The following is a 24,513-nucleotide window of genomic DNA, read 5'->3' as shown; positions in this document are numbered from 1 at the left end:
TCCCTCTCCAGACTGCTTGTAGGCTCCCTTTAGGTACTGGAAGGCTGCTCTAAGGTCTCCCTGAAGTCTTCTCCAGACTGAACAACCCAAACTCTCTCAGCCTGTCTTCACACGATAGGTGCTCCAGCCTTCTGAGCATTTTTGTGGCTCTCCTCTGGGCTCTCTCCAACAGGTCCACATCCTTCTTGTGTTGGGACTCCCCGAGATGAACACAGGACTGCAGGTGGGGTCTCATGAGGGCAGAGTAGAGGGGGAGAATCCTCTCCCATGACTTGCTAGATAGGGGTTACTATGCTGTTTCTCAAACCTGGTGCCCTCAAGCTTCTTTGGGGAAATAACAGTTGCTGAGCAAATTAATTTCTCTCTAGATCTGTAAGATGCCCTTTAACTGAAGAATGAAGGCAGTCTTGTAAAACACTTCTTAAAATCCCCTATCATGGGCTTTGTCTCTGGTAACTTAACCCTGTCCTGCCCCAGCTCCCCCGCCCTTACAGGAAAAGTTCTCTACCACTTCTCTGCCTCGGAAGGCTGATAGCCAGCTTCACAAGCTTCTGCTTGTGCCAGCTTTGAGCTCAGCATCCCTGGGATCTTGCTTTGATAAGAGCAACGAACGAGGTTGTGTTTTAGCTGCTTTCCTGACCCTCAGGCACGACCACCAGGAGGTCAGAATACATCCGACAAGCACAATGAGCGCATTTCCTCTCCGTCCCCCGTGCCCTCAGTACAAAACCATCTGGGAAGCTAACGGGGGAGACGGGAGGGACCTGGGGCAGCGAACTGCCGCCTCCCGGGGAATGGCTCGGGTCCTAGGGCTGGCTCCGGTGGTTGGAAGGAGGAGAGAAACCACCCAAGAGGAAAGGGAACCCGCTCCGGCCAGGCTGGGCGGGCTCGGCACGGAGCCGAGCGGAGCCGCCGCGGGACGCCCCGACACCGCCGCTCTGCGCCGAGCTCCGCAGGTTACGGCAGCCCTGGCCCGGCCCAGTAAGTCTCGTTCGGGGCTGGGGGGATCCCGGGCACACAAAGGGAGGGCTCTGGCCGTGTCTGCTGCGGCGGTTTCAGAGAGAAAAGCCGCGAGGGGTCGGGTACCGCGTCCGATTGCAACAGGTCGCGTTGGTGCGACCGACCCCGGGTTCTTTCCGGAGTAACTTCTGCGTTTTGCGCGCTGTCCTTGCGCAAGTGACGCGTCTCGGTGGGTGTTGGGGCAGGGGGACGGGTCAGTCCCCCAGGCAGACGCCTGCTCCCGCCGGAGTTTGAACAGCGCTGCCGGCTTTCCTCCGGGTCCGGGCAGAAGGATACGGCTCTCGGGGGCACTGTGGGCTGTGGGAAGAAGTGCCGCAGCCCCTCAGAGGAGCTGGAGCCCATGGGGAGCATCTGCGGGACCGAGCCGTGCTGAGGAGAGAGCCCGCAGCCGCCTCTATGATGGTGAGGACAGTGGTGATCCTAGGGATGTACAGCCCTTGCAGAACGCATCATGGAGCGTCCCTGTGCCTTCACTTGTGTGTGGCTTGGGCTTGGCACAAAATTTCTTTGCCTTTCTTCTGAGATACAGCGTATGAGTACAGAGAGATGGCGCGATGGTTTTAGTAGAGGTGCTGTTCATGTGTGTGGGCATCTTTGTGAAGATGGCCAGTACATGTTTGTAGCTCAAGTTGGAGTATGGGATACTGGGAATCATGGGCTGTAAAACTGACACGCGGAACCAGAGCCTCTGCATCTTCACTTTGGCAATCTCCCTTAAGCAGGTCTCTTGGGAACTGCCAAATTAAAATCCATCAGGAAAACAGGGTTTGTTGCTGTTGGTGTGTTACGTGGTCAGGCAAGATGAGCACCAGCAGCATCTCTAAGCAATTGTTACTGTTAACATGGGTTTTTAATGAGTGCTATAGGCCTAAACCATACCCAGTGCATCTCCTTCAGGCATGTGTTTGGTGTGAGCTACCAGGCAAGGCCTGAGCTGCCAGGCAAACATCACTTGGACAAGAGAGCAGCTATAGTGTAGTATAGCTTGTTTTGTGAGGTTTTTGAGTTCAGTTTGCAGCTCTGACTAAAATGATTCTGCCTACCTTCACAGGCATCTGCTTTTAAAACCATTTTTTCGTTAATGTACAGGAAATGGAGCATGGAAATTAGGAATGGAAACTTAAAGCCTTCCCTTCAGCCTTGTTTTTAGCACAATAGATGCTTCACGCTGCTCCCACATGGGAAATGTACATAGTAAGTGGGATTGCCACAGATGTGAAAGAGATGAATTGATTTGCTGAAGATTGGAGAGCCAATGTCAGTACTGGGATCAGCCCTGAGGGCTGCTTGGCTCCCAGCTGGTAGGTGATGCTTCATCTTTTGCACGACTTTGGTGTACAGAATGCAGTGATCTGTGTTTGCACAAGCGCATCTGCAAGGAAGAAATTACCTGTGCATACCTAAGATGTTGTACCTGTTTATCAAGAGCTCAGCCTGTGGCCCCTCCCCACCTAACTGCCTTCCTCTTTCTGTTGCTTTAAGCATCCCAGTATACTAAGAACAGCTTCTTCTGTTTCGGTTTGGGTTTTTTTTTCCTCTACAGCTTAGACTAAATAGCCCTGGTTGGGGAGTGGGGGAATTCGGTTTTCCTTAGTGATTGTTTTGGGATGTCTGATGACTAGGGCCACCAAAACTGCATGTTCTGCTCTTTTGTTTTCTGTTGGTTCTCTCCATGGCAATAAGGGCTTCCGTGTGCCTGTGCTGCACAGCGTTCTCACAGGGATGCCAGTGCTTGTGATCCTCCTTACGTGGCAATGAGTAACAGGAGAAAGGAATCTGACCCACAGAAACCTAACGTTGGTGTTCCATGAGCTGATCCAACTAATTTCTAAGTTTGTTTTTTAAGCAAAACCCATGGTTTTCAAAAGGCCAGCTTTAGGCTGGCTTTTACAACTGTCCAGCTATCTACCTGCTGACTATTTACTATCTTGGAGCTTGCCTGCAAGTAAATTAAAGCAGATGGTGTGATATCATGAAATATGCTTAATGAGTTGTATTGTGGGGTGCGTCTCCCCTATTCTGTGCCTGATAGCTTAAATTAGTTTCCTGAGTGCAGTGGGTACACAACAAAAGGGGTGGGTGGTTTATTTTTCCAGTTGTATTGTTTTCTACTGACACATCTGCAAAACAACTGTCCTGGCAAAATCTAAGCTAAACTCAGCCTATACTCACACGGTGAGCATTAAGAAGAAGTTGTCCAGGGGAGCACTGGTGAAGTATATAAACTCCATGAAGAGTCTGCAAGACTGTCCTGTCCTGCACATTCTCCTCTGCAATTGCAATTGCTAGCAATGGTGCAATGAAGAAGGGAGCTGAAAAAAAGCTCCTGGCTTATTCCATCAGATCCCCTTTAAAATGGGCTATTGGGTGGGCCAGCTTTTTCTCTCCCAAGTGTTATTATAATCCATTTATACTGGGGAAAAGCAGGTTTGCTGCCAGACAGCATACTTTCCACCAGCAAATGTAATTGCTAGGTAGTGGAGAGAGGTAGAGACTCTGGTTTTCAGGCGGGAGGGAAAGTGGCCAGGGTGTGTGCATCCTCGTGTGCCCAACCATGAATTCCAGGTTTTGCAGGGACATGGGCTCAGCTGTGTAAGCAGAACCTGCCCGTTCACCCTTGGCATGGGTAATAGGAAGGGAGGCAGGTAGCCAGGTCTCAAGTAGCCTTAGGGATGGATCTGGCTAGGGGTGCAGCTGCAACAGGGCTCTTTCTTAAGCTTGTTTAGATTTCCACATCGAGCCAACCTTGTCCGGCAATTCAGCAAAACAAATGGGTCTTATTAGCACAACCTAAAGACCGGACTAGCAGCTGAATTTCATTGGAGTAGGGGTGGGTTTGATTTCTGGCATGGAGAGGAGGCTGTCATGTAGGGCTGACCTACAACAAATACTGTGCTGTGTTGCTTGGACTGCTTCTGAGGGAGTGAGAGGAGGTTTGTGCCAGTATATGAGGATGCAGCACAGATGCACCCACTGCTAAGAAGGACCTTCTTGTAGTGACCTTAGATCATTCCCTAAGGTTCAGTCAAGGTCTCTCCAACATCTATACCCATGTAATAGAGGGAGACCCAGACTTTCTCTTTGGAGATTTAAATATCATTCTAACAAGTGTGAGCACATAACTCCTGCAGCAGCAGATCCAATTCATAGCTCCTTTCCTCAAGCAGAAGTGCATGCTATATGTAACTGGTCCTGAGCCATCATGAGACCAGGCACTGTAGGTTCTGAAGGCTGGCAAACATCCACTGGGATATGACAGTGCAGATCCAGCCCTTTTGGAACTGGGCTCTCTTGCTCCCATGCTTGGCAGTCTGTGCTGCTGCTGCTAGCATCACAGCACTGGTTGAGCAGAGGCACAAGGAGCCCTGCAGCCTGCAAAGAGCAGGGAGGTCAGGCACAGCCCATTTGGCCTCACAGTTGAAGACAGAAACAGAGAAGTGAAACTACCCATGAGGTCTGGTGGAGCAGGTATGTGGGAGGAAAGATCCATTCCTACCCAAAGGCTGCCGAAGTGAGGGGTTCAGGAGAGCAAGTACATATCCACCTTAAACTAAGCCCTTAAAGGACCTGGTTCAGCCCACACTATTCAGGATTTCATCAGGCTTTGTATTAAGGCAGCCAGGGGGTTTGAAGTAGTGACGGAGTTTGGTAATGAGGGCAGCATATTCCTGCTCCCCTGCCCATTTGCGTGCAGCTGGGTAATGTCCTGACTGCCTGCAACTATCTTGTTGGTCCTGTCCTCTCCTGGCTGGAGAACTTTGTTTCCTGTTTCATCTAAAATTGCTTAACTTCTATCTGCTGAAATATGGTAGTTTATCTTTTGTGGTTATGTGTTTCACATCTTCCTGCATGCTCTCAGACTTCCTGCCTCTTCTCCTGTGTTTTTTGTTTCTCATGTTAGCTTTTAAACCCAGCTCCCCAAGCAAGTATTTCTACCTTGCAAGCTGCTTAACAGCAGCTACTTGCCTTTTCTGAGACAAACCAATCCCAGACAAAACTGTCTCAGCCCTTGCATTTATGCAGCTGCTAATTTGACCCTAGTCCATTTTAAAAGGAGAGTGTTGGTGGGTGAGGATGGAGTGAGAAGAGGGAGGTCTTTGCTTGCTGGTATGTCTGCAACGCTGACAGACCCATGGTGTGATTTAAGGGCTTTCCCATAGGAGAAGCAGCAGTTTAACTCTGTCCTGATCACTTCAAAGCTGATTATTTCTGGCCTCTTGAACTTTTATGATCATTTTATTAGGTAAGGAAGTGATCTTTTAATCAGTCCCTAATTTAGATAACTGCATTATATACCCATCTTCTGCAGGAACTTCCTCATTCATTTTCTGTGTGTCTTGCAGACTTCCTGGCTGTGCCTCAGTGGTGGGTGACTGAATCTAGCCTTCTCTGCATCACGGTGATAGTAATGTGAAGTTTAATGAGCACCTGCAAATTCGTGTAGCAGGTAAGTGCCTGGGGGTCATTCTTCCTTCCAGATATGGTGTGATTTTAAAATGATGGGCTCTCACTAGGAGATCTTGAGCCTTGCAGCAGAAATGCCGGAAGGAAAGTGGTGTGGCTCATATTGTAGTAGATGTTCCCAGCAGCAAGGGCCACACAGCATGCAAAGCAAAAGTAGCAATATTGTGACGGTTTAACTTGGAAATGGCTTCTGTTTAGATCAGTGCTAAAAGCCTCTCTTTTGGCATTTGGCATTTTGCTTTTATCTGACTGGTTAGGACAGTTGGCATCTAGTCAGAGAGGGATGGCAGAAGGGAACCAACAGGTCCAAGCTTTGCTGATAACAGCTACTGCTGCATTTGCTGCTATGCAGGAGGACTTGCCAGAGGTACCTTACCCAGTTGGAAGAATTCTAGTTCCCCCCTCATTCAGGTTTTAGTGGGGGAGCAAAGGCCTGGAAGTATCAGGAGAGCCTCCTGAAGAAAAGCAGAAGCAGCCAGGTCAAAGGGAAATAGCAGCTCTTACAAGCCAGCAGTGTGTAGAGTTCTGATGTTTGTATGAAAACCCCTAAAAACCCACTGAAAGCAGAACTGCTGGGTGAAGCCCAGACATGGGGCAGTGCTGCTTTGTGAGCATGTGGCAGAAGCTCTGTGAGCAGAAGTGGTGGAAACATAGGACCTAGAGCAGCCAGAGCAGCAGTCCTGGCAGCCACGATGTCCTGCTGCAGCTCTGAGTACCTGTTACTTCATTTACTCCATGTGATTTTTTTTCTCTTTCTCACTTACTCTGGATCTGTGCTGTGTTGGGTGATGTCTGTCCCCTTCTTCCCATCCGAGTCAGTTCAAACGCCTGCTCTGCTTTAGCAAAGCTCAGCTCAGCATTCCCTGGCATGCTGCTCCAGCCAGCTCCGATCAAAGCTGTGAGAGCCGGCCCATTGCCATCCTCCTGTGTGTAAATTAAGCTCTTTCTCTTTTTCCTTTCCCCTCACTGTCTTTCATTACTACCCTCTTCCAGAGGCAGGTTTTTCTGGCTAATCTAGTACATCATTTATATCAGGATATTTGCCTCAAGGCAGAGATGTTTTTTCAGCATTTATAGGGAAAATACCTGATGCACCCTATGGCTGTACATGTGGCTTGGAAAAACCAAGCATGGTGTTGGCAACTAAGAAGACCATTGAGGCCAACTGTTGCAGAATTTAAGCCCTGTTAGGCACAGTCTCCAATTCATATGGTTATTTCAGTTGCCTGGCAAAGGAAAACATACTGTTCCTTCACTTTCAAAACCAGGAGGAAGAGCACGTAGAGCAGGTCACTTTTCTGCTCAGGCAGAGCATTAGCTGCAGGGTGTCAGCTGAGCCACCTGCGCAACCAACTGCATCTTCCTCTATGTTGCCTCAAGGGATGGCGGGTGCCGTTGGTTATAAAAATAGAGTTTGTGGCCAAACTCAAATGGAAGTGATGAAAATCAGCTTCAGGGTGCCTTGCTTTCAGTTCTTCCTAATTGCAGAAGATTCGGTGATGCTCAGGGAGCACCTGATGAGGAGTGGGAGCAAATGGTTCCCATGCTGCTTGCAGGGAGGGAAGTAGCTCCCTAGGACAAGATACTGCCTGCATGGGCCAGAATCCCAGCAGGGCTTACAGCTTGTTTTGGAGAAAGCTCATGCAGTGAGAAAGAGACTTTCCTACAGGTAGAGGTAGTTAACCAGTAGTCTAGACTGCCTTGGGAAGCAGAGACGGAGATTTGCTGGAAGCTTTTCAGAAGCAGGCAAAGACTTGCCAGAAACCATCCAGGCACAGTGTAGGCCATGCACAAAGGCAGAAGGGGGAGACTGTATTGCTTTTAGAGATCTCTTTTTACCCTATTTTTTAAGAATCTTTTAAATAATATTTGTAGAATATTAATATGTATCAATGATGGAGCTAAGGAGACATTCTCAAGCTTAAACTGTGAGACTTGATGTTCACAGTCTAGTGCTTCCCAGAGGGACTTGTGATCTGCACCCAAAATGCTTAGATCCTAAGCTGTTCCCTCCTGGATGTTCAGGTACCTAACTGCCACTAGTTTCAGATGAGTGTTTGATTTCTAAAGGCCTCTGGAGATTTAGCAACCAAATATCTTGGGAAGGTTGGATTTTCTGCAGCACAGCCACTTCTGCACTGTGGATTGCAACGACTCATTGTAATTGAAGACCCTTATCTTTTTCTCCTAGGCTAGCAGGGGCAAGGATGAGATGGGTGGCTGTCTTTTGGGTAGCTAGAATCCCATCAGCTGACCCTCCCCTGCTGTAACATAAATTGTGTAACATAAATAACAGTGACATAAATTGTCTGGCTTACTAAGTGACTTAAGGACATAGAGCTTCACTGCAGTCCTACTTGGTGAGCTGACTGTGTTCAGTCTAAGTATTATGGCCACTCTCTTCTGCAGCCAAAGTCACAAGGCAGTCTGAAGGTGCTTGGCTGATGACCATCCTCTTGAGCTGCTTCATGCATTTGGAACGCATGCAGGGCCGTGATCTCAAGCTCTGAAGGAGTTACAGGAAGAAACGTCAACTGAAGTTGCAGGAAGAAATGTCAACATCCTAAGTCATCCACAACACATGCTCTTAGCTCAGCCTTGTATTTGCTGCTAGTCCTGGACACTTCAGTCTTTGCTCCTCACTAAGCTCCTTTCCTGATGCAGTGGAGGGGATTTTTGTGCTATGAGTAGGGGCCCCATAGCTATGACTCACAGTTCCCATTACGTTATAACTTAGCCTTTAAGTGTGCAGAGAGGCTGTCCCTTGGCTTTCAAACAAAGCCTCCCTTTGTTGTGCTGATGTTATAAAGGAGGCAGGCGTATGTGTTCACCCCACACATTCCAAATGAAAAACATGTGGCTTCACAGCCTTAACATGTGTGTTTGGTACTTTTGCTACAGCAGTGCATGTTACGTTGCTCTTATCCCGTGGAGTCTTTTCAGAGTTTTTCTTCCCAGCATTCAGTTTAGAAGCTCTTCAGGGAAAGAAAGAAGTTAAAGATGTTTTGTTTTGCTGCTAAACTGAGGGGACTGAGCAAAGAGCACATGAGAATTATTAAATATGGGTGCATGTGGCAATAGGCTGGTTTCTGAAGTCATTCCTTTGGATGAAAATGGCTCTGGGTTGGTGGCCACAGGTCGCTGAAAGGATGAGCTTCATAGAAATATTGTACGGAAGTGGGCAGTTTGTTTTCTTGTACAGCTTTGCTTTTTTTCTTCTAATTTTTTATTTATTCAACGTCATTTTGAACAGTGGAGTTAGCCAGCAGTAGAGCAGCCAACATATTTGTGAGCGTGCGTGCGTCTTGGCAGTTCCTAGGTTTATGAGTAGCGAGCCAAGACTGGGCTTATTGCTTCCCAAAGCATTTGTGTTGTTACTTCTGTTCTTTTCTAGAGCCACCAGGTAATGAAGTTAGAGGGCCTGATTCTTCCTGCAGACAGTGGCATGCAGTGCACAGTGCTTCTGCTTAGATCAGGGAGTCATCCTGTTGAGAGTCAGGGAATGAGGGCATTGTAGTACCAGTGCTCTCCTCCTTCCACACCCTCTACCCATCCCTGCAGGGGCTTTCACAGTCTGTTTTGGGGTGTTGGGGTTTGGGGCTTTTTTGTAATTTATTTATGGAACTATATTGTGTTTATAAAAAAAGCTGGGATTTCAGGCAATGGGATAAAGCACTAGTTTTCATTTCTGTGGTGATATTTTGGCTACAATAGCCAGCTTTAAATACTGTTCCTCCTCAAATGTTTGAATACAACAGCTGTAACTAGTTAGCAAAACAATAGTGCAGTATCACACAAGCCTCCAGTCCCATCCAGTGTTCTTGAGCCATGTTTAAGCAGACAGAATCATAAAATGGTTTGGGTTTGAAAGGACCTTAAGGTCATCTAGTTCCAACCCCCCTGCCACGGGCAGGGATGCCTCACTCTAGAACGTGTTGCCTAAGGCTCTGTCCAACCTGGCATTGAACACTGCCATGGATAGAGGGAGCATCCACATCCTCCTTGGGCAACTCATTCCAGTGCCTCACCACCCTCACAGTAAAGAACTTCTTCCTTATACCTAACCTGAACTTCCCCTGTTTAAGTTTTAACCCGTTACCCCTTGTGCTATCACTGCAGTCCCTAATGAAGAGTCCCTCTGCAGCATCCTTGTAGGCTCCCTTCCGATACTGGAAGGCTGCTCTGAAGTCTCCATGGACCTTCTCTTCTCAAGGCTGATATTTAGGCCTGCAGGTCTCCTGATACAGGAGCTTGACTTTGTCACTAAGTCAAGACTGTGATGGAGTAGAAGATGTCAGATCAACCTAATTCATAGCCTGCAATGACAGCTTTTTGCTGTGTTTTTGTTCAGCATCTCAGTGTGGAAGGGTTTGGTAACTGCTGTGCTTTCTACTGTCAGTAATGTGTAAGTGCTCCTTGCTACATAACTGAAACAGGACTTCATAGTCTCACATGTAAAACATAATCATTCTGCAAGTCATGTCTGAGCTGTGCCGATATCCACGTGTGCTCTTCTTTGATGTGCTGCAGTGGTGTATCCCTGCTGGGAAATCAACTTTCTGTTAATGCTTCCACAAACACTTTAATACCAAAGCATTCATTTTGACGGGTGTACAATATACAGTTAAGTTGGATGTGTAGCGATGCAGGACATATGCCTAGCTTAGGATAAGGAGAGTCAGGGTAACAACTACCTGATTTAACAACACTGGTGTGATTTTCTCCACCTTCTTGAGAATTCCGTAGGGAAAAGGAGGGCAGATTTAAACAAACCTCTTGGCAATTGAACCCTCTGTATTCTGACCACCTTTCTTTGAGGTGACTGCTGGATCATAGACTCATAGAATCAGCTAGGTTGGAAAAGACCTTTAAGATCATTGAGTCCAACTGTTACCCCAGCACTGCCAAGCCCAGTACTCAACCATGTCACTGAGGGCAAACTGATCTCCCCTCAAGGCTGTCCCTCATAATCTCCAGTCACAGCCACCCCTGATCCGTACCCTTATAGTGGCCCACACTGCCACCCTTACCCCTCATAGCCACCCCTCATCTCCCCTCAAGATATCCTTTCATGGCCACCCCTGGCAGCCCATGGCTGCCCCTGTTCTCACCCCACCACTCCCCTCATGATCTTCCCACATGGCGACCCCTGCTCGCCCCTCACTCTCTCCCCTCATGATCTTCCCTCATGGCTGCCCTGCTCTCCCTCACGATCCCCGCACCTCTTTCATGGCTGCCCTTCCTGTCCCCTCACAATCTCCCCTCATGACTGCCCCACCTCTCCTCTCAGAATCTTTCCTCATGGCCACCCCTGCTCTTGTCTGATGATCTCCTCTCACCTCTCATGGCTGCCTCTACTCTCCCCTCACGATATCCCCTCACAACTCCCCCACCACTCCCTCATGATCTCCCCTCATGGCCGCGCCTGCTCTCCCCTCATGCTCTCCCCTCACAATCTCCCGTCATGGCCGCCCCTCTCCCCTTCCCACTGACCGACATCCCTGACGCACCCCGTCCCTGGCAGCTGTAAGGGCTGGATCGATGAGCTGCAGCTACCTGCGTGTGCAAGGGGAGGTCGTGTGGCTGAGAGGGGCACAGCCATGGAGGGTCCCAGTGAGAGCGCTGGGGAGGCCAGAGAGCATCTGTGCAGAGACATTGCTCGGCATGTTGTGGCTGACAGTACCGGGCTGCTGGTGAAGCAGCAGGGGTTGTGTCCATCTGTGCTGAGGGAAGGACCAGCGATCGCCTGGGCTCCCATCACGTTCGGTTTGAGGGGCAGGGAGCCGGTAAGGGTGGTAGGACCACTTTTATGTTTTGCTTGGTGTGTGTCTTTTCTCCTCATAGAAATAGAAACAAACCACAAACAAACAAAAAGTTCGCTCTATTCCAATTGTTTTCTTGACAATTAAAGACAAAATTCACTTGGCTTCAAAAGCCAAGCTGTTCCTGGCCGGGATCCTACCACAACAGCTCAGTATGTGGGTGGGAGCCACAAGCACACTTCCTACCTTTCCCCTCCTGCCTCCCTCGCAGCCAGCGCTGTGTTCCAATTTGTAAAACCCCTCCTTGGCTGTAGCAGGGGGAACCCAAGGCCCTGCACAGACTGCACACGTGCTGCTTGCTCACAGGAGCTGCCTGCGCAGCCGGAAAGCAAAATAACACATGCAGGCAGCAGGCAGGATGCTGAGTAACAGGCTGCTCATGCTGGTAGCTTCGTCTCGTCTCCACAGGCACCGCTTCCTGGGTCCAGCCTTACAGTGGATAAACAATGCTTTGGGGGTATGGTGTGGTTCTGTGTTTATTTAGTAGCTAGTACAGCTGTCTTTGACAGTAGCTGTTGGCTTCTGGGGGAAGAAGAGGGGGCCAGAATCATGGCCTTATACCTGTGTGCACTGAGAAATAGTGACTTGGAAATGGCTAGATAAATCCCCCACTTGGTGATGAAAGTGAAAATGTAGCAGGTTTTGGAAAGGAGCCCTAGAAAGAAAATAACTCCTGAGGCAGAAAGAAAGCTTTGTACTGTCTAGGCTTTGGGGGTAGGGGGCCATGGCAACACTTACAAATGCATCTATGTGCAGCGAAAGCTGAGGCAGGAGGGGACGACCTCTGAACATCTTGTGTGCTACTGCAAGAAGAAAAGCAATCTGGCCTGCTTTTACCTACAGTGGTCGCTGTGAAGTTTGAACCCCTAACTGCAGTAAGGGAGAGCTAATGAGAAAAGGCTTCCTGATGGCAAAGGGAGTGAATGGAAGACATGCGAGTGACTCCCTGTCTTCCCCAGGGCCAGTCAAGCATTCCTGTAATTGGAGAGATGCTGGCAAAGTCACTCCTCACTTGGACCTCGAACTGCACAATAGCATCTGCCTCCAGAGCACTGTCAGTGCCGCTCACGCGCTTATCCACCCCAAATCCGCCTGTCTGTGGGAAGGGAGGGCTATCTCGTCCTGAGCACAGGATGAGCATCACCATTTCCTTGGAAATACCTGATCTGCTGACCTGGGGAGGAAAATATTGCTTCCGAAAGTCCACAGCAGACCTGTTGGGCAGGATGTCCGACTCAGGCTGTGCGACTGACCCCCTTGGCACTGTAGCAGGCCCAGGACAGGACGTCCACGGATGTTACAAAAGGCTAACGTGTTCTCAATCAAACAGCAAAACAATAGTTATCAGGCAAGCGGCCTTGTCCAACTGCTGTGCTGTGGCCAAGCAGCTGACCTGGGTTGGAGCTTCCAGGCATGTTTTGGAAGCCAGTTGCTCTGCTGTACCTGTCTTTCGTAGTCCTGACCCAACTGGTTGTGGTACCAGTCTCAACATCCAGGCCTCTGCACCTTGTGTTGATGCACTTGGTCTTTTCCACTGGTGGCTTTGATAGAGAGCCAAAGACAGAGCTCAATTCCACCAGTCTGGACCAAACCAGCTGTGATTGTGCTAGCAACTGGAATTTGGTACTTTGTAGGACTAATTTAATGCTCAAAAAGACAAGTCAGAGCATGAGTTACAGCTGCTGTGGCTGGCACTGTTCTGTCCCAGCTCATCACACCAATGTCCTGCATGCAAGCTTAAATCATGGGAGGTGAAAGAACAGCACAAGCTGGTGCTGCTCAGGCTCTGTATTGCATTTTTGTGGCTCCTGACTTTCCTGGCAGGGCTGTGTGTGCTGCAGCTGACTGTGTGCTCAAGAGGGAAGAACAGGAGCCCTTCCTGGCTGCCCCATGCTGTGTGATCTCTGGGTGGGCTCTGCTGGGCGCTGTCACAGCTGATGGTGGGGCAGGCAGTGGGGGTCTTCATGGCTCTGTACAGGGCTGAGGATGTGTTCTCCCTGCAGCAGTGGGCTCTTTGTCCTGGAGGGTAGAAACCAGATGAGGATCCTCATCTGAGTGTCTGAGCCCTTGCTGCCTGTGCCTGGGCAGGGTCACATGTGCTAATGCGTATGCCATGGGGTGGGAAGGTAGACTGGTGCAATAAACCTTTAGTCACCCTGGGGTGTGTTTCAGTATGTGGGTACGAGTGTTGACCTTGGTTGTAAGGGCCCTACAGCCTCCCTGAGGGTCCAACACCTTGCCAGCCCCACCTGATGCCATAGCTCCACCTTGCTGACTCAGGGAACATGGAAACTCTTTGTTGTGAGATGCAATGCTGGCAGCATCCATTACACTAGGGTGCTGGATAACCCACAGGACCCAACAAACTTGGTGCTGATGTGGGAGGAAACCTCACCCACTTCTGGTCTAAACTTCTTCACCAAAATGGGGCTCCTCTTCTGCCCACCCCAGAAAATACTTTTCCAGTAAAAATGGTCTCAAGAACAAGACAGGTTTGAGTGAAGTTCTGCCAAAACCAATTCCTCAAGTCATGTGAAACCCAGGTCAAACATGGAGAGCAGCCAAGTAATGAGGGCAGCAACCTCAGGGGCCGGGAAGGAGACCAAGGCTTAGGTTACTGTTACTCCCTCCTGAATTTGGAGGAGAGCCTTCAAAGAAGTATCTGTCACCCCAAGTAAGTTCTCAGACTTATAAGGGCATACACATGTGCTCTGTTTTTCAAATATGTGCATATAAAATTAAAATCTGAAAGTTTTCTCATTCTTCCCAGTGCAAGAGGCAAAATATGAATAACATACTCCCAGCAACTAATGGCAGAGACCAGTCTGATATCTTCACCAGGGTTTTGCTTTCTATAGTGGTACCTTCATGGTTTTGTGTGAACGTCGATCCAGCATGTGTCTATTCCTGAGGCTTTACATGTAGCAGCTGAAGGAAAACAGCCCTCATCATCTGTTCTGAGCCAGCAAAGGCCTTTCAGTTGCTCTGTAAACATTGATGGGTAGATGGTGGAGAAACAGAAGCGTGGTATGGGGTTGACTAAATAAACTGCATCTTTCTTAGTGTTTGGCAGGAACAATAGCACTGACATGCATCTCTGGAATTCCCATTTCTCTTTCGTTGTACATGTTTATTGCAGTTTAGAGCATAAGTCCCTAGTAAGAGGAAACATCATTTCTTTCTGCTGAAGCCAGGCATACCTCTGAATACTTGCAGAGGTGGCAACAGTATTTGCAAACTGAAGAAAGACATAGTATATTACAAAGGGCTTTCAGCAAACCTTTTTCTTGACTAGGTATTCATAAATGCAGCAGAAGCATCTTCAGGCTATACATTCAGGGATCAAAAGACAATTTGTTTTCTGTTACAGCAAGGGGGAGGATCATGAAGCTCCCAGAAGCTCAGTCATAAGGGAGTACAGCTGTGCTGAGCCTGAAACCCCTAGGCTTGAGACTCACATCTCCCAGTAAGCAATTCTCAAGTGCAGGTTAGTGGCTCTTTGGGGCTATTCATCTCTCCAGTCAAAATAAGCAGTCCTTTCCAGAACTCAAGGGCCTTTACCACAAAGAGTCTCAGAAATCGTATTTATTCCTGTGAAAGTTCTGGTTTCAAAAACTTGGCAGCTTTCAATGAAACAAGCTCCCAACCAGCTGTAGTTTCTATCATCTCTTTGAATTGCCTCTTTTCTTGCAGCCTACCAAAGCAAAGCACAATGTAGTAACCACCTACTCAGTGCCTTTTGTGTCAGCCGAATCACAGGAAGCAATCGAGTGTGTCGTAAATGATGTCTTGGCGTGTTCCAGTGCATTACTGAACCGCATTCAGAGGCTTGACTTGGGTTTTTCCAGTTTAAGAATCAAAGCTTCAGGTCACTCCTTTCTGGTTTATTGCTGAACACCAACCCGAGCATGTTTTGCTTCCCATGATTCGAAATTTAAGTGGAAAAAATACCGCTGTATGAGGAGCTCTTGAGGAAAGAAAATGACCATTAGTGAAAGGGAAATACTCTCCTGTGTCTTCAGAGAAGATAGAAGGTTATCTGGGCTCAGAGCACATGACCAGCCTACAGAGGCAAGTTTCACACTGCTTTCTTTTCCTTTGCCAGATTGAGCAGGAGGAAAAAGGGTCTGAAGCTGCTGTGGAAAAAGGTGTGAGGAAGGCTTCAGGACATCAGAAGTTGAGCTCATTTTAGCTGGAAGGGACAGGACATTGCTATGGCTTTGAGCATTGTCATCTCTAAGAAGTTCATGCAGAGGTCCCCTATGGCAGGGTGGCTGGAGGGAAGGGGGAAAGCACATGTACAGGGCAGTGGCTGTCCCAGGCTGGCCCACAAGGACACCAGATGAGCTCTGTGATGCTCCCAGGTGAGGAGGAAGTCTTCATGGCAGCAGCTGAAGGAAGAGCTGAGCTCTGCCCCCATGCTACATAAAACACCACTAAATAAATCTGCTTGTGCTAGCATGGACTGCAGGCACTATTCATCTTCAGGGCTGACTACAGTCAGGGAACATTTTGATGGCTATTTTGATGTTGCCTTGCAGTAGCCTCTGCACATGATTTTCCCTTAAGGCCATTTGTGCAGGGCCCGAGGTAGCACATGTGATGTGAAGACAGTTACTGCAGAGATGCAGGCACAGCAAGTGCTGGTTTGCAGAGCTCAGCACCAGTTTTTGGCTTAGGGGACTGCATTTGTGCTGGTGAGGAGCTACAACTTTGCCTGTGCTCCACTACCAAGGGGCTGAGCATGGCTGGTGAGCCAGATCTCACCTAACGGACCATTTTCAGAGCTCCAACCTGTCTTCTGTCAAGCCTTTGTCATGTCTGGTGCTGCCCAAATGTGGCAAAAGAGAAGAGTCCTTTCCAGTGGCAGCTCTGGGGCAAACCTCTCTGGAGGCACTCATCCCTTGGGCTTTCTGATGTGTACACAAGAGGATTATCAGCCAGCTTTTAAAGTCCCCATGCAGAGGATAGTCTCCATCCATCACCTGACCTTAGGCAAGCCGCTGCCTGGTTGTGTGAAGGCTTTCTGTGCCTGTGAGCTTCATGTGCTTCTTCCTTTTCCTTGCAACACACTACCTATAACTGTGTTTCAGCTGAGATGGCAAACTAAACATTACTGAATTGTGCAAGAAGGGCTTTCAGATCAGCTAGTGTGAGAGCTGCCATCCTTATGCATGCTGCTTCAGAGCACCAACTTGAACTGCATGACAGCAGTAACATCTTCCCCCTTCTCCTCTTGGGCCTTCCCACATCATCTAGGACCTGCTGTGGGGCTGATTGGGATCCTCCAGCTGGGAAAGCTGCATTAGGCTTAAAAGGATGAGGCCTGATTTGCTTGGGAGCTGAGGTTGGAGGGCTGCAGGTGCTCTTGGTGAGGCCTTTGAACACACCAAGTGCCGTAGGATGCAGCCAGTGATTGTTTCTAATCAGGCAGCAGAGCCATCAGCTGGTTTTATCTCAGAGCCCTCACTCACCAGCTAGAGAGTGGGATGTGGTTGCCTCCTCAGTTCTCAGGGCTGTTCACAGTGGTTGTTAACCTTAAAATCAGTGCAGTACTCAGTCACTGAAGCAGAGACTGCTATAGGAAAGCCCAGAAGGAAACTAATTCTGGTGCCAGAGGCAGGTTTGAACAAGCAGCATCAGATGCTGTGCAGCAAGCAGAGGCAGAGCTTTGCATCAAGACGATGGGGTTCTACATTTCCACTTGCTTCCTGCCCTCCTCCCTTCCCTGAACAGCTTTCCTTTGGTCTCTGCTTCTTTCCCTGCTTTGTGCCCATGGCAGCACAAGAGATGGGGTCTCTGCACTCTCCCCCAGGGAATGCCTAGGGAGCAGGGGGAGGGCAGGCTCCACTGGTTGCAGAGGTCCTGCCTGCAATGCAGTGAGGACCACAGAACCCTCCTTCAGGGGGACTTTGGAGCTCTGGGACTGCCACAAGAGGGTCTGCAAAAGGTAGAATGGCAGAATGGTTGGGATTGGAAAGGACCCTAAGATCATCCAATTCCAACCCTCTGCCATGGGCAAGGACACCTCACAGAGACCATGTTGCCCAAGGCTCTGTCCAGTCTGGCCTTGAACACTGCCAGAGATAGGGCATCTAAAACTTGCTTGGGAAGCCTGTTCCAGTAGATTTAAGCCTGTTACCAAGTCTGGACATTGTCTATACTTTGAATAAGCAAAAAATTGTCAGGACCAGAAATCTGGAGAAGGTTGAAGATCGCTTTGGGAACTTGCTGTATAAAACCTCATTAATACCTGCCCTCTCTCCCCACCCCATACCTGAAATGTTGCTAAATTTGATGTGTAGATGAAACAATGATGTTTCTTTTTCTTAGTCTTCAGCTTGGAATCATTTGGACTCTCCCTCTTCCCCACACAAAAGCTGTCTCAGCCAGAGCAAGCATAAATATTTTTATCAGACTTAAATTACTTGGGCTGAAGTTAAAAGCAAGGGAAAAGGGCCTTTGTTATGGGGAGGGCTGGACTGCTGCAGCAGGCAGTGCTACTGGTTTCACCTGTATTATTTAGTCTTTCCATATTAATAAAGGTGTGTTTGATGAGATGTGGGAACGCTCTGCCCTTACCACCATTGCTGCTGTCATGACCAGACTCCACTGACTTCCGTCACTGAGCATCATGACCCTTAAGCTTTAACTGAGGTTAGTGTTTGGTTTCCTGGTGTGAATAGCTGCAGTAGCAAAAGGGCAGTTTTGACCAAGAGAACTTCCTCTGTTCATGTTGAAAACAGACATAATTCTGGCAAATTCATGCAACCTGAAGATGTTGTCACTTCCAGTTTCCATCCTGACTCTCTTCCAGAGGCTGATGCCTGTAGAGCTTGCTGGGAGAAGAGTGTGGGTGCATGCTTCCTGACCTACTCCTGTAAAATCAGCTGGGGTAGCCTAGGCTGTCAGTGTGACCCAGAATGAATTCAGCTGAGCCAGATGGTGATGGAATTGGGGATGTCCGGCCTAACCCCTTCTGCTAGCAGAGCTTGGGGGCAGGTAACCTCCGGAAGCAGTGTGCCTAGGGGCAGTTGGGCATGAGAGAGGCTTGAAGGGTACCAGAGGATCCTAAGGAAGCTGACTTCTTTCAGCCTTAATCATAGAATCATAGAATGGTTTGGGTTTGAAAGGACCTTAGGACAATCTGGTTCTAACCCCCCTGCATGGGCAGGGATGCCTCACACTAGACCATGTTCCCCAAGGCTTTGTCCAGCCTGGCCACCAGGGATGGACCATTTACCACTTCTCTGAGCAACCCATTCCAGTGCCTCACTACCCTCACAATAAAGAATTTTTTCCTTATATCTAACATAAAATTCCCCTGTTTAAACCCATTACCCCTTGTCCTATCACTACAGTCCCCAGTGAAGAGTCCCTCCCCAGCATCCTTATAGGCCCTCTTCAGATACTGGAAGGTAATTCATCTAAGAAATTATCTGGTGATAGTAAACAAGTTCATCTGCAGGGCCAGAGGTCTCGCAGGGCAGAGCATCCTGGTCAGGACTGCAAAAGGAGGCACCTGGCCTCTGGCCATGTTATTTTTAAGCTTGGAAAGCACATGTGGTCTGCGAGAGCATAGCACTAAGGAAAGGACCTCACCAGCGCTTCCTGCCCTGCCCTGGCAGGCTGATAAAGCCCTGTGCAATGCACGGTGACCCCAGTTTATTTTTGAAATGTGGCCAGGATGGAGCTCACTGAATGACTGGAACACCCAGCTTTGGGCACTAATTCACCTTTCATTCATTGCGTGATGAATCAAAGAGTTCATATAAATGTAAAAAGGACAAGAAAGGCCTACAAACCATCTCCAGAGCACTATATGCATAAGGGCATTCATCTGTGCATGCATATGGGATCTAAGAAAAAGAGTAGTTAGTAAATGTTACGCAAGGGAGGGGCACATAGTGTTATCCTGAGCACCGTGTGAATTTTCTTGCTGCTTGGACAATGCACCTCAATCCTGTTCCCTTCTTATTCCAGTCCCAGCCCTCTTCTAAGCAAAGCTATTTGCATGCTGGAGGATACGGTTCCCATGTACAGTAAGGGCTTACATGGAGGAAATCAAACAAAAGCCAGCAGTTTGTTGTGCAGTAATGATAACAGGGCCCACTGGGGTGGATCTGGCTTTATTGCATGCCCTGTGGAGACATAAATGTCATTGCCAGAGATGTTTTCCATCTTGCCCCGATGCCAGGACATTAGGGTTGCTGTGGAACCAAAACACACCAGGAAGGAGCTATTGCAGGCAGAGGGAATTACAGCCCTCAGCTCCTGGTGCACACTTGGTGCCTCACCGTCTCTTCGATCTCTGTGAAACAGCCTCATTCCCACAGCAGGATGAACTGGTTTCTTAGGAATGAGATTATAACTTCTGGTCTGGTTGATAAGGTATTTTATTGATAGACTTTATTCCTGTAACAGAAACCCTTCTCTCCAACACACTTCTGAGGCATTAAAAAGCAGCTGCATTAAATGTCAAAGAAGAAATACTTGTCAGTCTTGTCCTTCTGGTCTCCCCTGTGCTAGGACTGAGGGCTGACGTTCCTAGGAAGAGGTGAACTTGCTGTATCTCAGCAGTGGGTGACAACCTCAGATTGCCCTGTCCTGAGCAGGCACTGGATGGCAATGCCAGCTCTCCAGAAACAGAAATGCCACCTGGGAGGAAACAGCCCAGGCTTTAACCTAGGCACTCTGTTCTAGATCCCTGGGAGGCCTTGTCAGATCCAGGTGGGTACCCCAGCAATAGGACCATGTCCTGGAAAGTGGGGAATTAAATCCTTTCTCCATGATCCCCCTGGCATGGAAAGCTTTATGAAGTGTGAGGTCCAAGCAGCAGAGCCAGTAAGCATACAAAGCAACTCCAAAACACCACTGCAGTCTTGGCCATGCCAAGGGCCTGTGCACAGGGTGATACATGGGACTGTTGGTGGCACACAGTTGCCTGCAGCAAGCACCATGTGTCTCACAGCCATGCTGAGGTCACTTCAAATAGGAGTGAGCTTGGCTGCAAGCACAGCTGCTAAAGGGTTGTATGGGAGAGATGGCTTAGATCAAAGCCATGGTGTTTACCAGTGTCTTCCGAAGATTAATAAACAACCCAGTGCTTTTAAAACCACTGGGGTAAAGGAAACGCTTTCCAGTTCAGCAGTCTTTCTGTCTCTGACCTTTCCCTGTGGTCATGAGGCATCCTGGGGGCCCAGAAGGTTTGCCACAGCCTGATCCTGGTGGTGCAGAAAGGCAGGAAGAGCTTTGCCTGTAATGCCTGCTTAGAAGCACAAACCCATAGACAGGCTTGTTACCACCCAGGTGCACATCACCAGCACTGGCAGTGAAGTTTGCTTTTATACAAGCAGGCTGTGTGGGTCCCCAGGTATGCACAACATGGAAGGTGGCCAGGCCAGCCCTGCCTGTGCTGTTGCCATGTCTGCAATATTTGCCTTATCTTGAGGGAAAGCAGTGCTCATCTCCAGTCCTACCTTTTAATGCCTGGGGAGGTCTTGCCTGCTTCTTTCCCTTTCTGTCCTGAAAATTTTAAAGGAGGGAGGAAGGACATGCCCTCCCACACTGCCCCAACAGCATCACAGTGGCTTGACAGTAGCATGAGCCTTCCCAGTTCTTTTCTTCAGCATTAATTTGGCAAGGGGGCACTTTCATCCCCAGCATTTGCTGATAAAGTCTTGTACTTGGTTCAGCTGTAACAGTTATTTTTCTCCTTAGTAGCTGGTGCTGTGCTGTGGTTTTTACTTTAGTCTGAGGAGATGCTGATAACACACCAATATTTTAGTGGTTACTAAGCAATGCTTACCCCGATCAAGGACTTTTCAGTCTCTCGTGCTCTGCCAGTGAGGAGGGGCACAAGAAGCTGGGAGGAAGCAGAGACAGGACCTGACCCAAACTAGCCAAAGATGTATTCCATACCACAGCACGTCATGCCCAGTATATAAACTGGGGGGAGATACTCAGAAGGGGCAGGTCACTGCTCGGGTTGGGCTTGGTATTGGCCAGTGGGTGGTGAGCAATTGTATTGTGCATCACTTGTGTTTACTGGTTGTTTTTTTTCCCTTCCCTTTTTAGTTTTATATCCTCTCTCCTTGTTATTTCCCTTATTATTATTGTAGTATGTAGTAGTAGTAGTAGTATGTCATTGTAGAAGTAGTAGTTTTGCATTATAGTTTAGTTATTAGACTGTTCTTATCTCAACCCATGGGATTTATATTCTTCCAGTTCTCCTCCCCATCCCTCCAGGAGCAGGAAGGTAAAAGGGGGGAGTGAGCGAGTGTCTATGGGTTCTGAGTTACTGGCTGGGCTTAAACCATGACAAGTCTCCTTGGGAAGCTTGGTTGATAACTTGCAGAAACAGGCATGTGCTTAGGAGCTTCCAGACTCAAGCAGTTTTTTCAGGGTTAGAAAGGATGCCAAAGCTTTTATCCAAAGAAGGGAGTGTCTCATTTTTCTTCTTGAGGGCATATACTCCAAACTGTGGGTCATTCTACCTTTCTTTCTCTTCCAGGGAAGGAACTGCCATGCCCGTGGGAATCTTCCGGGTGTGCCTAGTGGTGATTACAGCTATCGTCAACCACCCGCTCCTCTTCCCTAAAGAGAATGGCACTGTCCCTGAGAACGTGGAAGAAATCATCCAGAAGATGAAGGAGCGGGAGGTGAGCCTTCGGCTGGAGCAGTTGCGCTTGGAGCAGGAGATTGCAGACCAGGAAGCCACACAGAAGGCTGTGGAAAATGCTGCAGAGGTAGTAGAGGGAAGTAAAGAGGAAAAGGTCCGATGGGATATGTGGACTGCCCTTTCCATGGTCATCTTCCTGTTGATCGAGCTCTGGAGGCAGGATTTCCAGGAAGGGTATTGGCAGGACACAGGAGGAGAAGAGGATGACATGGCTGTCCTGGGGAGAGCATTTAAAGGAGTGTCCTTCCCTGACAAGGCCGTCCTGGCCAGCTTCTATGAAAAGCGCATCCTGGGTACCACTGGAGACGTGGCCAGGATGCGGGAGATGGTGGAAGGCTTTGCAGATGACCTGCTGGAGGCCTTGAGGAGTGTTTGTAACCGGGATGCTGACATGGAAGTGGAAGACTGCATGGGTGTGGGGAGCATGTATGAGAACTGGAGAGTGCGTAAACCTTTTGTCTGTGATCTGATAGTGCCTTTTGCTCCCCCAGAGCCATACTGTTTTCAGTGCCAGGCCTGGTGCTCCAGCGACTCTTCTCCCCCAGATGAGCAAGGTTATGGCACTATCAAGGTATGCAGGGCAGATGAGGACGTGACAGGTTGCATCTGTGACAAGACTAAACTAGGGGAAGATATGCTGTGCCTCCTCCATAGCCAAACCAATATTACAAGGCCTAGTAGTGAGATGGAAGACCTCCTATGCTTTAAAAACACTCAATATCTGGATGCTGATCAAGTCATGAAGTGGTTCCAGATCGCAGTCACCAAGGCCTGGAACAGAATCTCTCACAAGTATGAATTTGACCTTTCTTTCAGCCTTCTGGACTCGCCAGGAGCCCTGAAGATCAAATTTAGATCAGGGAAATCGATTGCCTTCAACCTTACCCCTGTGGTGCAGTACGAGAACTCTGACGTGTACTTCATCTCTCACTTCCCTCGGGGTGGCCTGGCAGCCGAGCTCCCCTCCAGCACTCACTGGTTCCTCACCTTTGCAGTGTATGAGAGGAGGTTCATCCAGCTCATCTCCAAAGCGCTGCCTGCCAACGCCTGCCATGTCAGCTGCCTGCAGATCCTCTCCTTTGTCCATGGGAAGCAGTGCAGCCTCACAGGTCCAAGCGGGCTCAGCAACTACCACCTGAAGACGGTGATGCTGCATCTGCTGCAGGCACGTCCCAGTCAGGACTGGGCCCCAGAAAAGCTGGAGGCCCGTCTACAGGACATGCTGAAATACCTGGAGAAATGCTTGCACGAAAAGAAGCTCTACCACTTCTTCATTGGCAATGGGAAGGTACCAGCAGAGCTGGGCTTCCCCATCATATTCCAGAGGGCTGAACCTCTGAACCTTTTCCGTCCCTTTGTGCTACACAGGGACGTTTACAGGAAGACAGTGGACACGTTCCATGAGATGCTCAGGAACATGTCTGCACTGATAAATGAGTACGCGGTGCACATTCCCCTTGCGCACACCAACGGGATCCATAAAGAATCCCTTTAACCAAAGCCAGCGGGAGAACACTTGTTCCTCTAAGCACAAGTCCAGAGGGCAGCTTTCCGAAGCCTCCTGGACACAGCTGACTTTGCCAGTACAGCTTCTTGTCTGCAGCTGAACCAGTCCTGGGCGATGGTTTCTGCAGTAAGGGAGAGGGGATGGGGGAAGGATAGGGAAAACTGGAAGATGTGCTATAAAAGTAAGGTTCTGCTCCACTGGTGCGCTGGCTGGGTTTGATGCAGCTGAGAATATATTTCTCTATTGTGCCTCAGTCACGCTGCAGTGGTGGTGAGCAGCAAATATGACTAATTTATTCAGATGCCTGCAATGCAAACTGTGGTGGTGGTGGCCAAATACTTCATTTCCTTTGGAAAGGGGAGATAAGAAAAGGGTGGAGGAATCAGAAACAGGATCTTGGGATTGCAGGGGCCTGTATGCTTGCGGAGGGCAGCCTACAAGCACAAAGTAAGACTCAGCGCTGATGTGGGGAGGAGGGTGGTGCACAAGATCTGGACTGGATTCAGATCCTGAAGTCAAACACAGCTCTTTAATCAGAAGGGAACTGTAGTGATACAAAAGTGCCTTCTTGATAGGACTTGTAGTAGCTTAAATGGCTTGTCCTGTTGTTCAGAAGCACCCCTGCACATTTCTCCTCCCCAGGGAGGATGCAGCAGAGCAGGCAGCAGGGCCTGTGCCTTCAGGCCATTTCATTTGAGTCTTCCATTTTCTTCGTGGTAACATGGCTAGTGGGTTCTATTCCTGGCCATTTTCCATGGATGAATGGACAGGAACCTTTTTTACCTTAGATAAAAGAGCCATTGTTGAGTTCTGGTGTTTTGGTCTGTTTCTTTTCCTTACCTCAGGGCAGCAAGGCCAAGAACAGCCCAGAGAGGACTGCTGCAGGTTTTGCTTCTGTAAAAGAAGCAGTTCTCCAAAATTATCCTGTAATGAAGCCAGTCCCGGCAGTCTGGTAGCAGGAGGGAACAATCACCCTCTGAATGAGAGCATGCCTCTCCCAGCATGGTTTTAAATAGGCC

General features: G+C 48.9%; 1 protein-coding gene across 5 annotated transcripts; it reads left to right on the top strand.

Annotated features, from left to right (window-relative positions):
• Positions 1–263: 263 nt before the first annotated feature.
• ITPRIP (inositol 1,4,5-trisphosphate receptor interacting protein) lies at positions 264–24,303 on the top strand. 5 transcript variants are annotated; one of them, XM_061372627.1, is made up of 5 exons: positions 264–981; positions 5,075–5,263; positions 5,364–5,471; positions 21,825–24,191; positions 24,224–24,303. In XM_061372627.1, exon 4 carries the CDS (start codon positions 21,833–21,835, stop codon positions 23,480–23,482), a length of 1,650 nt encoding a protein of 549 aa, XP_061228611.1. In that variant the 5' UTR covers positions 264–981; positions 5,075–5,263; positions 5,364–5,471; positions 21,825–21,832; the 3' UTR covers positions 23,483–24,191; positions 24,224–24,303. The 5 variants fall into 5 exon arrangements, with proteins under 5 accessions (XP_061228611.1, XP_061228610.1, XP_061228612.1 ...); XM_061372628.1 differs by lacking the exon at positions 264–981 and adding an exon at positions 1,251–1,422; XM_061372629.1 differs by lacking the exon at positions 264–981 and adding an exon at positions 2,040–2,321.
• The last annotated feature ends 210 nt before the right edge of the window (positions 24,304–24,513 follow it).

The sequence above is a fragment of the Neopsephotus bourkii genome, unplaced genomic scaffold (genome assembly GCF_033783945.1).
Source record: "Neopsephotus bourkii isolate Nb327-2 ecotype Australia unplaced genomic scaffold, CSIRO-AGI_Nbou_v1 NB_1615, whole genome shotgun sequence".
In the NCBI taxonomy this organism is placed as follows: Eukaryota; Metazoa; Chordata; class Aves; order Psittaciformes; family Psittacidae; genus Neopsephotus; species Neopsephotus bourkii.
The sequence above is the reverse complement of the archived record's forward strand: the minus strand, read 5'-3'. Positions and strand labels throughout refer to the sequence as shown.

Bases quoted from the DNA above. Each gene is read 5' to 3' on its own strand.
- ITPRIP (XM_061372626.1), top strand. From the start codon at position 21,833: ATGCCCGTGGGAATCTTCCGGGTGTGCCTAGTGGTGATTACAGCTATC.